The 16,467-nt window shown below is 35.9% G+C and overlaps 1 protein-coding gene across 2 annotated transcripts in view; it reads left to right on the top strand.

Annotated features, from left to right (window-relative positions):
• LOC149265949 (protein SUPPRESSOR OF GENE SILENCING 3 homolog) overlaps positions 1–16,467 on the top strand; it is a 59,528-nt gene that overhangs the window by 7,400 nt on the left and 35,661 nt on the right. For both annotated transcript variants that reach the window (XM_089429874.1, XM_089429877.1), the window contains 3 exons: positions 14,118–14,412; positions 14,694–14,938; positions 15,197–15,399. In XM_089429874.1, the coding sequence (XP_089286000.1) occupies positions 14,118–14,412; positions 14,694–14,938; positions 15,197–15,399 (743 nt within the window). The remainder of the gene's footprint in view (positions 1–14,117; positions 14,413–14,693; positions 14,939–15,196; positions 15,400–16,467) is intronic.

Raw genomic sequence — 16,467 nt, 5'->3', positions numbered from 1 at the left:
TGTATATAATACCCCCAATTCTAACTCAAACTTAAGAAATGGTACATCAATAAGAGTTCTAACCATCAACACATTTCCAGTTAGATGATATTTCACAAACGTTACCATCTTAATTCATATCTCCTAGGGAAATCTAACCAAGGTAAAGTGCACTACCACAACATGCATCATCCAACCAAATCAAAATCATAAAAAATGGGACAATTGAAAATTATAAGCCATCCAATCATCATGTAACCCCCTCTTAGAGGCACAAATAATATAAGATCGTCGTGTAAAAATCATCGAGAAGCTCCAACACCATGAAACATCTACCTCCTAACACCATCCCTCTAACCCCATGGGGGGTTAGAATCATCATATGTCAACAAGATGTAATACATCCAAGATAAACTAGAATACCAAAACCACACCAAAATGAGATAGCATGCTCCATAACCATCAAATGTGTAACCAAGGGGTGATAAAAAAGGCAAGCACATGTGAGAAGACCACCAAATCAGTGAGCATAATCATCGAACCAAGGAGAAGTGAGACTCCCCCAACCAAAAACCCTTGATCAAATTATCTAGTGCCATGAAGAGAAGGGGCTCCACGAAGATACATCAAAGTTGGTCCAATGCTTGAAGGTACCAGTTGTAGATTTTCATCAATGTGATGCAAATTACAATGTGGAACCTCATACAATAAGAGGTGTAATTGGTTGTGCTTTGGATTTACCAAAAAGAGTAGCTCTTTGACCTCTTATGTCAGGAATTCCCAATCCTTCTTGATCCCTTGGTATAGAGCAAAGATTCAAAAACCACCATTCCCTTCTCTACCATTTTATGGGTTGCTTGACGGGGGAAGAAACGAGAGGAATAATAAATGTGCCTCATTTTTAGAATTTTATCAATAAGCATATCGTTCTCAACAAGTGGAAGGTCAAGAGCATTGCAAGGTTGATTTTTTTGTCAAACTTATCCATTATTGACCTCCATTAATTAACAGTAGTGAGATGTAAATATAAAGGAGTTCCCAAATAGTGAATGATCTATGCATGCTTTATGATCTTCCATTTATGATTAAGCCAATTAGAGGATCATTTTCTTTTGTACGCTTGGCAATTCCTTTCTATTCCATTTCAAAAAAGCAGGCAAGCTTTACATCCATATCCAATAGGGTCAGATGGCCTCAACCAGCCCACTAGTAAACTAGGTCTTTTGGCCATCTCACTATATTGTAAGCCATCCAAAATTTAAAAAGTCTAAGATTGTCTAGCAACGCTATATAAGTCTGATTGTCTTTAATTTTCCTATTGCTATGTAGCTATAAAAAAACCTCAAAGTATGTAAAGCAGTCGTGTATACATCTCAAAATTCAAAAAACATAACCATGTTGATCATCAAATTACTCATCATAAGAGTCTATGGTCGTCAGATATTTCGCATTGGACCCTGACAATTCTGATTGTGGAATGCAGGGGATGTGTTTCTTGATGCGACTAAGGCGAGCATTTTGTTGTTGGATCTGACATTGAATGAGTTGAAATTCCTTGTGAATTCCTTGCATATTTGTGTTTGGCTTAGTTGAACCGGCAAAGGAGGTCATCATAGCTTTAGCCACCATGTTCTTCACTATCCAATACAGATATATAGTTTGTCGAAGCTGTGTATACTGACCTCTAGAATGGTCTGGGTCCTAGACTAGGGTCTGCCAATCGACCAAGTCCAGGTCAGTATTCTTAGCCTGTTGTTTTAAATATGATTCCCACCCTGAAATCACCTGTCGGACCTGTGGAGGTGTGTTAACTTGATAGGCATGAGCGGCCTCCCGAGTCATCATTGTGATGTTGTGTTGCCCCTACCCCTGGACTGACTTAGCTGAGATTGTCAACCACCACGGCCCCGACCACTGCTTTGGCTCCGGTCTTGGCCCCCTAGCTTGTGTTTCCTCTGCGCAAGGAGGTTCGAGCCATGAAGTTGTATTACAAACCACACGAGACCAGAATCTGAGTACCACAAACACTCTCGCCCAGAAACTCGACTGAATCGGAAACCAACTCATAGAGAGACAACCTGTCGTGGTAGCATTATGAAACCTGAGGAAATGCAACACTATAAAAGTAAAATGACATAATACATTAGGAGAATAAGCAAGAGACCCATGAAACAGAGCATTCCTCCTAGCCACCATCTTCTGCCCTCAGTACATAGAACCCCTTTAAGGTCAGGGTTATTAACCATTCAAGGGATTTCCTCTTCTGATTTCCCCATATCAACCTAAGCAGATGTTTTATCTCAAAGATAATTAATTGAGAGAAAACCCATAAACAAGAGACACAGACTAAAGTCCCATAATCATTCGAAGAATGCATAGACATCAAAGTAAGTAGAATGTCGTAATAAACAAAGAGACTACGAAAGTGCTCAAACCATTTATCAAAATCAGAATTCCTTGCCTCCCATACATCCATGGAGTCATTGTGACTTTCCTGTATCACCATCTTAGAAACATCCGTCTGAAGAATTAAGAGGTAACAGTTAACCATAATAGGAAGGGTGTGCTTAGAGAAAATGAAGAGACATATCCGCAACCATCGCTCGTAGGCCGAGAGGCGGAGTTGGGCTAGAGCGTTCCTTTTGCAGTAACCCTTGAGGTTTCAAAGAAGCGTCTTACAGTGACACGAGACCAAACTAGAGCTTTTGAGTCAGACCCCAAAGGTCTGCTTTTTGTTCAAAGTTTGCGGCCCACAATAACTCTATTAACATTCCTTGCCACCTTGCACATGTAGAGAAGTAAAGGAGGGTCACATCCGACCACCCATCATTATGTTTCATAATTGCACTACTCATGGCTCAAATCTCACCGAGGCCAATTCACCGACAATTAGAGGATCATTTTGTCTAGTAAAAAAGACCTTTATTTTTTCCTCAATAATCATTGATTCAACAACTTTTGTAAATGAATCCAACAAAAAATATGCCCTCCACAAATTATTCAATCAATTCAATATTAGAGTTGAATTATTTATAAAAAGGATATCAATAATGGGGAGCTAAACCCCAACTAATTTAAGTTATCTATGATAGGAGTTGAACCCCAACGAATTTAACTTGTCTGTGAGATTTCTTATTTGTATTGCCTATATCTTTGCATTAGGAATTGAATTCTTCTTCAGCCTTGTTTAATATTTCCTCAATATTTTATGTATGTCTCACATTAGGGGAATTTTTAGGTCTAAAATGGGCCTCCTAAGGAAATTATAAAATAATAGTGGAAATAATAAAAGAAGATTATATTACATCATCAAATTTTAGAGGAAGAAAGCAAAACAAAAAACTAGTTTTTCAACTCGTATTTTTAACTTATCTCCCTATGGGTTTACTCAAATTGAGCAGAAACACTCATTTGATGCAAAATTTGATTCCTCAGCCAAGAAGTACCCATGTTGCATACTTTCTATGGACCCTTCTACACTAAAAATGATAAATACATGAAAAACGTGATTGCAATCACATATTTTCATGTATTTCTCATTTTTCGTGTAGCAAGGTCCATCAAAAGTATGGAACATGGGTACTCTTTGGATGAGGAATCAAATTTTGCATACAACGAGTATTATCGCTCAAAATTTGAGTAAAACTTTAGGGAGATCAGTTAAAAATACAAGTTGAGAGAATAGTTTTATTATTTTAATATTTTTACTTCTTTACTCCAAAAATGGTGAATTGTCCCCCATGGTTGACATCATCATCTTGAATCCTATTGGTTCTTATAAAGTTTATTTTTGTTGTACATTTTTTTAGGAGGCCCATTTTAGACCTCAAAAGTTCCCTAATAATGATTAGCAAGGCCTTTGGGAAACGGAGAGTCCTATAATAATTACCCCTACTTCAAAGAGCACATCTCCTTTAAGCAGCAATTTGTGCAAGGGGGCTTCACCGGTAGTACAGACTCAATGTGGAACTATTTAAATAAACAACATATATAGGCTAGGGGTTCCTTTTATGTCAAAGAAAAATTATTTTATAACCATTTTAGAAATTCATGACATGTTTTATCACCAAGTTGCCGTTAATCAAATCAGCATGAACATGTGTAGTGCACTCCAACAAGCATTGTACCATGTGAATAAGTTAATTTCTAACAAAGACCACCATGATGACAATTGTAGGTTTGAACCTAGGGTGCACCACAAAAGGACTATAACATGATAAAACCACCATGATGACAATACAATGACAAAATAGGAGCTCCACCTAGGTTTGAACCTAGAGTGCACCACGAAAGGAATATAACATGATAAAACCTCATCCAACCTGTGGAGAAGGCTTGATCGTCAAAGACATGTGTAGTAGACCCCATTCAACTCGAACTTAGGAAAAAGTACATCATTGAGGGTACTAACATCACCAAAAACATTTCCACCTAGGTGATGTCCAACAAATGTGTCATAATGTCAAGTCATATCACTTACAAAAATCCCACCAAGGCTAAGTGCACAACCACAACACATAATCTTATAACCACATCAAAATCATAAGAAAAAGAGACTAAAAATTTTAACTCATCCAATCATCAAGTATGTCCCGAACACAAATCCAATACAAGAGGACCATGTAGAAAACCCCCTCCTAGTGAGCAACCAACATCATAATATTGACACCATTGAAATTCCAACCAAAGTTTTAAAACTCAGAATTAATAATCTATAAGATTGGGTTCTGAACTAGAATCAGATTGACTCGAATCGAACCAGACTCAATGAATTGGATATGTATATATATATATATATATATAGAGAGAGAGAGAGAGAGAGAGAGAGAGAGAGAGAGAGTATTTTTAAGATTCCAAACCATTAGAGACAAAATATGCAATGTTTATTCATCTATATACCATGTAAAACATGCAATGTTTATTCATCTATATACCATGTAAGGGTGAATATAGAAAAATGGCACTTAGTGCTATACATAATTAAGTGTCTCTAAATGGTCTCTAAAGTCCAAAAATTGTGTCGCAAACTGTTAGGCTACCAACATACTACAAATCACTGATCAATGTGATTACTCATCAAATGCATCACCACTACTAGAAATAGGATCATTAGTAGGAGTCACGTAGACATCAACTGGCTCAAAGTCTTCAAACTCCTTAGATTACTCAACCTTATAACATGGTAGAAAAAGATTAGCATGCCTAACCAATGATTTTGGCTTGAGTGAAGCTTATATTTTTGTTAAGGCCATGGTAATGAGTGCAACAATCAATACCATCAACATCAAGGTACATAAGGGCTTGGTGCTCTTGATTAAATACCAATCTCATACCCTCATACATGATAGAAATCAATAAGAATGTTGCAATCCTACTAATTCTAAAATAGCGAAAAGTATTAAGTTTGTTGAATTTTTAGTGTGACATGAAATTCCACTTTCTCCATATGAAGTCCAATAAGGTTGGAACTACTCTCAAACATTGGTAATGTTAAGATATTATGTATTTTTAAGAATTTAACATTACCATTAATTGACAACATTACTAGGGTTTACGAGTTCGGTTTTTTTGTTTAGGGTTTAGGAGTTGGGATTTTTACAACGTGAACGATTCAAGACAGGACTAGCCAGTTCAAACTAGTTTGTACCAATTTGGTACCAAACAAGTCTAAGTTGGTGGTCGGTTTGATCCTTGGCCCTATCCAACTAGTCAGTTTGAATTGTTCCAGTTTTGACAAGGCTGGTCTCTAAAACTATGATTCCAACAACATTATGAAACATCTACCACCTAGCATCATCATCATATAACCTTTTCAGGGCTAGATCCATCATCGAAAAACAAGACATAGCACATCCAAGATAAATATGTTTACCAAAACCACATCATAATGAGATAGCATGCTCCATAACCATCAAACACATAATGAAGGGGTGATCAACAAAGCAAGCACATGTCAGAAGACCACCTATTCAACAAGCACAATAATCCAACCAAGGAGAAGTGAGACCCCCCAAACCAACGACCTCCATCAACTGATCCAATGCCAATATGAAAAAGTGTTATATATGGATGAGTCAATGCAAGTGGGTCCAATGCTCTAGGTACTTGTTGCAAATCTCCATCAATGTGATAAAAATCATAATGTGAAACCTCATACATTATGAGTTGTAACAATGAGCTCGAGCACCAACTTGAGGACATGTACTCTTCTTGGGTGTGCATGAAAACCCCAGTTTTCTCTAGTTAAACATGTCAAGAAGAAAGAAGAGGCAAGCCCATGTGGCGGGAATGGATACATATCAACATCCACAAACACCACACACACAAATCACCAAGATTTTAAAATTCAGCTTCAACAATGCTAAAAAAAGTACAAGAAAATAAACTAATGCTCACATGTGTTGAGCTTATTCATCCTACACTATAACCTAGGATGAAACAAGAGGCCAAGTGAAATCAAATACCCAATGCAACCATCCATGCATCTCTTCAATGCCAATGGTCCTATCCTTGTGTTTGTTAGTGAACCAAAACAAGGCTACATCAAAACTGAAATGAATATATGCTGGAATTTCTAATACATCATGGCTGAAAAATGAAATTGCATTTCAATAAAACGTTGAAGAAAGGTAGCATGTCCTAACACATGCTAACTCAATCCAATGTTGAAGAGGGTCGAAATAAGGCTTGAAAGCCCATCATCGACCTCCAAATTGTCATAAATGGGCCTCATAAAAGGCAAATTTGCATCACAAACATCAATAACACCCTCAAGCAAAGTGGATGTAAGCTACTCCAACAAATAAATCTTCAACCCAGCATAGAGATTAGGTAGAAAATGAAATTTTATATCTGAAAATAAAATTTTGCACATTATTTGCATCACTGGAAATCAATGTCATAAAAACTAACTTCAATATATCGTTGCCCCAACCGATTTTCAGCATCAAAAACACACTTTCTAGCTGAAAAATCAGAAGTAAATTTACATAAATATGAAGTAGATGGCTGGAAATTTATTAACCAAGTATGGCATACTGGAGATTTCCATCCATCTACTTCTTATAGAAAAATTATTAACTGTGTATGAAAATTTCAAGTATTAACTGTGTATGAAAATTTCAAGTACGCCAAATTATGGAAATTTATGAAAAAATATTAACTATGGCATAAATGAATGAAAAATTTGTGAATTTTCACTATGAAAAGCATGGTGCAAAGGCTAAAATAAACTCAAAAGATGCAAGGGAAAACAAGACTGCAAATTTTCTAATTTTACCTCATTTTTAACCAACTCATCCACAACATAAGGTTGTCCAAAAGCCCCAAAATCTGCATAATAATCTTTAGAATTTTCACTATGGCTATCATAGATAGGACTTTCATAGAACTCCAAGAATCCATATCCCCATTATGATTACTAACCGGAAAAACCCGATCTACATGGTTGCCTTCAAACACATCAAAATAACATTATTCTTTCAAAGGTTTGTCTTCTAAATTACTTTGTTTGAAATCAAGAGAAAATACTTCAACAAAATCAAAATTCTGAGAATTATCAAAGCCTATGAATCCCTTGTCTGCTACATAATGTCCTTGAGTAGATGAAATGGATGCCCCATCTACATAATGTCCTCATGTAGACCCCCAATGGAAACATGAGGTGCTTCTTCATGTGCTTGACCTTCTATAGGGAATTGAGGGAAATGCTTCCACCACAATGTCTTATGTTGATGGCAAAAAAATGTATTTGCATAAAATACCTCAAACCTCACAAGGTTAAACACGGTAGACAAGAATATCACCCTAGGTTTTAAGCCTTAATTTCGAATGAAAGAGATCTCATGATATTTTATTTATTTATTGTTTTACGATTTATGGAAAGAAAAATAGATAAAATAACCTTCCTTAATATAAATACAAAAAAGTGTAAACGGTAAATAAATATTTGTATAATAAATTAAAGAAAATATTGAGTGGAAAAAAAATCAGACTATATATATATATATAAGCAAGAAACAAAATAAGCATTGAAAATGAAACATGATCGCTTATTGAGAAACAATCATAAATTTTGAACAAATAACTTTTACAAGTCCATACAAGAACTTCAACTAGGGAGTTCTCAAACAATCTCAAATGTCAAAGATCCATACAAAAAACTATTGAATACCATGAAAAACAAATGAAGATTTTCTTCATAGGTCTACTTGGATCACCTCAAAGGAAGTACAATGCACAATTGATATTATGCACAAGATTCACAGATTAGCACTGAATACACTCAGAGCTTCTAATAAGTGCAAACAAAAATGCAAATTAATAACACCTTGAGAAAGAAAACCATAAACCAGTCTCATTATCCGTAACATTCCATAGAGAATACCCTATTGTAAACAAAGTTATCAGCCCACATAATAGTAAGTATGATAAGGAAATCAATTTCAACAACTCTCAAAGCTTCAACATACCTCTTATGGAATAATTCCCTTCTTCTCATGTTCTTCCTGCCTTTTGTATTGCTCTCCTTTAGTTATTATTGGTTACTAATTTTTCAACCATTTGGTGGGTATGGGAAATAGGTAGGAGGAATGAAATCATTACTGTAATTTTTTAATAATAGGTGGTAATATATTTTTAATTAAAATAAGCAAGGGTCCCACTAGTTTAACCATAAATGTTGCTTATAGGTCCAAATAGGAAATGTGTTTCCCTCATAACTCCCAATTATGATGTTTTAATATCAAGATGCAATATAATGAAGCCATACAAATATGCATATATTAAGAGAATTTTTATAAAAATATCAACAAAAACTCCTCGATTCTCCAAATAGAAAACATGATAGGACCATTTGTTTTTCAAAACGTCTAATGGCATAATGAAAAAGACATTATCCCAGCATTCAAAACAGATAAACTAAAATCATGTCTCTTAAAAAGTTAAAACATAGTAAAATAAAGGCTAGTATTGTTATATTTTTGAAAACATGTCCAGATGAGAAACCTCTCTCTTGGCATCTCCTTAAGTTTTTTGATCGATTGCTTTACAATTAGTAGGTGCTGATTGGAAGGGTTTTAAATTAGGTGAAATGCTAGCAACTCGTTTTAATTTCCCTGTATCAGCTAATTTTTTGAGAGTAGATGACTTGATCTCAATCATAGGTTGGTCTGCTATTGGATGGTTTTGCCATAAGAATGTGCAGAAGCAACAGTGATGTGATATTCTCTATGGCTGCTAGGCCACTTTGCAACTTAAGAAGCGGCTTGGATTTGGTTTTGTTCCCATCCGTCATTAACATGTTCAAGCATGGGCTGTGAAATATCCATTATACTGGGGTAAGGTTGTAAGGGAAGATTAATTGGCACAATGGGTCTAGGTAATGTTGATTGCCCTCCCAAGTAAAGGTGACCAGTTTGGGCTAATTGGTTGAATTCATCTTTGTTTGCATCAAAGTGTATTGAGAGACAAATTCTTTTATTTCTTTTATTTCTTCCTTGCCAAATTACATTTTGTCTTCATCCTTACCTGCTGTGAGAACCTATTGATCCTCTACTGAAGAAACTCGTCTAAATCACATAAACCAACAAATCATCTTCACATCTCAAACATAACATTTGTAAAATCTATCTCTACATGCAAAATAAGAACAATACTTTCATTGAATATATATTGTTGTAATTTACAAAGCTTTGGTCAAGGAGGCAGCGTGGAGACTTTATGTTTCTTGTGCCCATAAAAACTTGCTTTGCAAACCAAAATTATTTTTCATGTTCTCATTCATTTTGAGAGCATACACATTATGCTTCTCTTATTTGTTAACATGAAACAAGTACTAGAAGTACACACATGCAGGGCATAACAGCTATACTTTGCAATGATATTGATAGGAATTTTCTTCATTTTAATTAATGATAAATTCAAGAATGTAACAAAATCTTTGAATTTAGGTCACCCATAACTATTTTGCAATATAAACCTAGTGAAGGTTGCATGGTATGAAAATCAATATTTAGTCAAGGTAAAATCCGGGCCATGGAGTAAACTGGTCCAAGCTCTCATTTCTTTAAAAATAATCTTTTATTTCCTGCTCCCTGGGGTGTTGGGCCTCACACTGAAAACATGTTGGTTGAAGCTGTAAGGAAAGCCTCATTCAAGTTCCAGGATGAGCCTCGTATAGGGCAATATAAACCAATTTATTTAGAGAGGGAAATGCTCTATAGGAAGAACAATTTGAGACCTAGGTATTTGTTAAAATTGGCAACCAGGGCAAAAATTCATGTGGGTCATCTTATTCATGGCTGATAATATTTTTATTAGATTCCTCTCGTTGAGAGGTGTAGGATTGATATAAAGATCATCCGATTCCGATAAGTATTCATGGAGATATGAATTTATTTTGATTATGGAATTATTATCAAGCCGACCTACAACTCATGTAGGCTCAGAAGCCCAACAGTCGCATCTATTCAAACACCAACGTTGTGTATAAATATAAGAGGACTTTTCCTCATTTGCACTCACTCTTCTCATCACATCTCTCTCTCTCTACTGCGCAGAAATGAGTCTCTTCTCTACTGCGCAGAAATGGGTCTCTCTCTCACACATGTGAAGCCGGAAGTTGTTGAACCTGAAGCTGCAACTGCAGATCCAAAGATTGACCTACGTGGCCTAGAATATATCCTCATCTGAACTGTGTTGTAGGTTCATTTGAACCTCCTCTGAAAGCCGCAACTTTTGGTGGTGGAATGAAGTCAATCCAACGAATGGTTTGCAAGATATCAATTGCCCTAGTTTGAAGCTGGAAACTGCTGAAACTGAAGCTGCAACTGCAGAAGTAAAGATTGACCTGCGTGGCCTAGAAGATCTCCTCATCTAAACTGTGTTGTAGGTTCATCTAAACCTCCTCTGGAAGCCGCAACTTTTGGTGGTGGAATGAAGTCAATCCGACGATCGTTTTGTGAGATATCGTCTGGCCTAGTTTGATAAAGAAGCCGCTAATGCTGATGCTGCTAATCTAGGGTTTGCTACTGTTGATATGAATCAGATATATTGTACTATTTCTCTCTGCTGAATTATTGAAGATAAAAGAAGATTTGATCAAAGGGTTTCCCCACACATTGTGGGGTTTGTCCCTGGCTAGCCGCCACATCTTGTGTCTCTTGTCTTGGCTTGTTTTCTGTCGTTCATTTAATGTTTTATCTGCACTTTACTTTATGTACATGTGATTGCTAATCTGTGGAATATAATAAGAAAAATAAGTAAACTGTTATAAGCATAGAACATACCATAATTTAACAGTATTCTTCCAAGAGGACGAGCCTAGCTCTTAAAAAAATTGGACTTGTGTGAGCGATTTTCTCATGTTGTTTGGTAATTTTGGGGTTCATAATAAGCCTACACAATAATCCATAATAGGAGTATTATGAGGAATTGTGTTTGGTTTGGCAGAGGGGTGAAATGAAAAGCAAAAACCTATTCCAGAGCAAAGAAAAGACTATACAATATACAAACAACATACTAGTAATGCCTTCCAAATTGTGAAGCAATGGACATCAACATGCCTTTCCCAACACTCTGACTTCTTCCCAATGATGAGCTATAGCCCTTTGGTCTCTTAAAAATCCACGGATTCAATTGCAAACATCGATTTGGTACCCAAAAGTTTTGCCTCAGCTTAAGAACCTCTACAAATTGCAAAGAACTTAATGAATGAACCAAACTTCACCCTAGTCTTCCTCTTACCATGCTTTCCATCTCGTCATCACACTGCCATAAATGTTTGCTTCTCCTTCCACATTCCTTCACCTTGCATGCATTTACCTTACCTTGATTTTACTTTCAAATTTGTGATTGTACCCATCAGTGTTAGCTCTTAGAAATAGTATTTTAGCAACAACGATAGTGCAATATACTAACAATTATCCAAGCAAATATATAAGAAATGTATTCTGAAGTCCACATTTCATTTGTGCTAGTATATCACTAGGTTTTCATGTCATTCAAACGCTTTATAAGATTAAAGATATTCAAAACATTTCATCATGCTTTCACATATGTTATAATTGAACTCAATAATATCAAAACTAATTAGTAATTTCCACTGTCAATAAGATAATGTGACCCAAATGCTTGAAATACTTTCTATTGGGATCCCGGCTTATTGCTTGTTTTCATATTTATGATCTCATAGGCAAAGCAAAAAAAAACATAGTTTATCCCAGGCATTGCAATTCTTTGCAAGCTAAAACAAGTTGGGCTATATATCAGTCAACATTTTCTTCACTTGCAGTTGTCCTAAGATCCTCGAAAACCTTCTCACACTTGTCTCTTGTATAATGAGAATCCCAATGCTTAAGAAATACTTTTATAAAATATGCAAATTAACAATTTTCTTTCATAATAAGATTTCCACACCATTATAATGCCTTACTCTCAAGGATACATGCAAAAGTCATCATCCTAACATCCTCATGAAAAAAGATAAAAATCTGTCATAGCTTGAATGAAAGATGCAACATGTAATAAAGTTGAATCATGATACCCATGAAATAATCCAATGAAATCAAGCAAATCTAGATCATAACCTTCATTTGGAAATCTCAAAATGCCCAATAGATCAAGTGGAGCATAAAATTAGCCAACCATGGAGCTAATGCCATGACTCCTCACTTTTTAAATCTTCAAATATGAACATGAATTTTGCAAACAAATATCTTCATATGTCATACAAAAGAAAGTGGAGTTGCCAAGATGTAATTACAATGCCTTCGCAATGTTGATTTCTTCATCCTAAAAGAAACAAAGTCTAAAAATCTACAAATCTGCAAGGAAAAAGGACTTCATTACTCCAATGGAATCATCAAGATGAAAATATGATCCTCAAATATACACACTCATCAAATGGTGTATCTAACATATAAATCTCTATAGGATAATGAACCTCATCCTCAACGACACTGTCAAAATGTTACAACAAAATCTAGCACCCCCAAATGACGTTAAAGTCCCAAGCATCAAGAGACTAACCTTGTGCTACTAAGAAAAGCTAGCCATTGTCACCACAATGGCTCTTCCTCTCACTTTTGGCTGGCACTTCTCCAACTCAAAGGGGGGATTTCCTAGAATATAGAATTGCTTAGGCTATAAAGTAGAGACACGAGGTGATTTAGTCAAGAGTAAGCTTAATCAAAACAAATGGATGTAGTATAATGGAAGAATAAATGGTGTGAAAAGGAAAAATCTCACAAAATGTATTACAATGTCAAGTCATATCACCTACTGAAAATCTCAGCAAGGTCAAGTGTGCCACCCCAACACATATCATCACGTAACCACATCAATAGCATCAGAGAACGGGACAACAAAAGTGCTAACCCATTCAATCATCAAATATGTCCCCAGCACACATCTAACACAAGATGGCCATGTAGAATAACCTCCTCCTAGTGGTTGACCAACATCATAACATCAACACACCTAGTCGCTGCAAAACTCCAACAATATCATGAAACATCTACCTTCTAACATTTCATCTAATCCTTTGAGTGGCTATCCATCATCCAAGAACAAGATGTAACACATCAAAAATAAAGAAGTATACCAAAACCACATCATAATGAGATAGCATGCTCCATAACCATCAAATGTGAAGCCAATGGGTGATCAACAGGGCAAGCACATGTGAGAAGACCATGCAATTAGCAAGCACAATCATCCAACCAAGGAGAGTGAGACTTCCCTAAACCAAAGACCTCCATGAAATGATCCAACACCAAAAAGCGAAAGGGCTCCATCAAATCATCCAGCCAAGGAGAGTGAGACTTCCCTAAACCAAAGACCTCCATGAAATGATCCAACACCCTTGTAGATTCACATACTAGGAAACTTGTCTTTTTAGCATATTCTATTCAGATTAAAATCCCTTTATTAGTCCTTGGTTTCCTGTAAGATTTCATTCATCATTCTTTTCTTTTGTTTGTGTACCTTGTTTTCATTTTGTTCTTGTTCTTAATATGTTATTATTTAGTTTCTTAGTTCATCTAGCGAAGTAGCAACTGAACTATACTGGAATATGCTTGTATTGCTTGTTCTCTAATGATTTAGTTTCGTGATTATGGTTTATTGCCTTTTTCCAGTGGATTGGAATGGGAAATAAAGAATTAATGGAGTATTTTAAAGGATATAAAGCCATGAAAGCAAGACATGCATATGGACCCAAGGGCCATCGTGGTATGAGTGTACTTATATTTGAGGAATCACCGATGGGATACTTGGAGGCAGAGCGCTTACACAAGCAATTTTTGAAAGAAGGGCGAGGTAAAGATGGTTGGCAACAACACCCGGTAATGTTTCATCCAGGTGGAAAACGTGTACTATATGGGTATTTTGCAAAAAAAGAAGACATGGAGATTTTCAATAGACACTCAAAAGGTTTGTATTATTTAACTTATTTTAAGTATTATATGGCATGTATCAAAAAGGGATGGGTTGCTGACTACTTAGTTTTGAGATATTTCCGGAAGTCTCGGAACATAGTTACAGCTCGCTAAGCTTGGCCATATTATTTGGGAGAGTCTATGCGCAGCAAGATTCCCCAAGACATATTATTTGGGTGATGTTTTTTTATTCACGTGGTCTGATGCAAGTTATAGGACTAAAGCTTTTATCTTGTAATACAGGACCTATTATAACATTGCAGAATTATCTTGCAGGGAAAACGAGGTTGAGGTATGATATAAGATCATATCATAAGATGGTTGTAGAACCCATGAGACAAATGGATGAGGACAATCAGAAGCTAACTTGGTTAAGGACTAAAGTTGCTAAACAGGAGGAGCACAGTAGAACCTTAGAAGAGACGTTTGGTGTAGTGGCATCAAAATTGCGAATAAAAGAAGCTGAAATTAAGATTATTAGACAAAGGGCTACAGACCAACATGAGGAACGCAAGAAAGAGGTATGCTTAACTGATAGTTGACACTGGTGTGTATGGTAGTTAAAACAGATTGACCTAAATTAGTTCAGTCAGTGTCTTGTAAGTTGTACTTGCACCTTAAGTATAATCTGTTGCGAGTCTTGAACCTATTGTTGTCCATTAGACGTTATTTTAATGAAAAAGGTCAATATATTCAGGTATGTATATTTTATTTCAGATTTGATCTTATTTAGTTTTAAATATTATAATGAGTACTATTATGATTGAAAATTTGTGCAGATGGACTATTTGGAGGAGATTTATAGACAGCAAATCAATCAACTGAGCGAAGATGTTGCAAACAGAGAATTAAAATTGGAAAAGATGCAGGAGGAATTCAAGAAAGCACACTTAGATCGTTGCCACCAACTTGAAGTTGATTCTGCCAAGCTCTCAAAGGATATAGGAGTTGTGAATGATGAACAACACGAACAGCAGATCAAGTAAATTTTCCTTCTGCTGCACGTAATTCTTTGAATTTGTCTTCATTTATTCTGCTGCACGTAATTCTTTGAATTTGTCTTCATTTATCTGCTCTTTCAAGAAAAATCTTATTATGTCATTTATATATCTGCAGAATGCCAGTTTTCCTTTATTTCTTAGAGTTTAGATCAGGTCAACTGTCAGCTAGAAGTTACTTAGAACCTGTATATTATTGGAATATCTTTCATCTTATATCACTCCAGGCCATTAGCAGGCTAGAACACACCCTTTTTATGGTCAGTGCTGTAAGAGTCTTGCATAATGCATTGCCAAAATGCTTAGATCTTGAAAAATAGATTAAGCATTAAAATCCAAAAAGCAGTACAATGAAAGAAATTGTTCTTTGGCTTTGGTATCATTCATTTGCTCTTTCGAGGAAAGAATTGATTCAGCTAACTCATTATCTGCATATGCCTAGAAAACCATTTTTCCTTCAATGCTAGCAATATCCATCCAGTACACTGTTACATAGAGCCTGGATCCTGTTGGAGCAACATTGGACACCCTTGCACTGCTCTGGGCATGTAAAGAGTAGAAGTGCCCCTTGTTTGTGGCTCTAGTGCTTGCAGAAGACTCCATAATGTTGTATGCCCAGCTGCTCAGACCCCGACATCTGAATTAGCTGTATTCTCAGTATTAGTGTAAACCAACAGAATTATAGCATTCCTATTGAGGTTTTCATCAATGTTGCATGGAGTGGGAGCATTTTAGAGAGCGAGAGTCGAGTGGGAGTGTTTTAGGGAGCAAGAGTGTTGGGAGCATCGTTTTCCAGAAAAGCTCAGGAGTGAAGCATCATGGAAGAATCCATTATATATATCGCATTTATATCAAAAAACATTTAGAATGCCAAATAAGTTGTATAATATATGAAAACATGAATATTTGTACATTAATGAAGATAGCAATGGCATCCATGGTACATTAATGACTAATCATTTGAGCATCAACCATCTAGATTCTAGAAATTATAAACAAACAAATTTTTAAGTCATGATAGACGGTAGGAATGAATTATGTTATCCAGCAAT

Source organism: Pinus tabuliformis, chromosome 6 (assembly GCF_031772625.1).
Source record: "Pinus tabuliformis cultivar Carrire ecotype Pingquan chromosome 6, CPIR1, whole genome shotgun sequence".
NCBI classification, from domain to species: domain Eukaryota; kingdom Viridiplantae; phylum Streptophyta; class Pinopsida; order Pinales; family Pinaceae; genus Pinus; species Pinus tabuliformis.
Note: the sequence above shows the minus strand (reverse complement) of the source record. Positions and strands in the feature narration are given on the sequence as shown.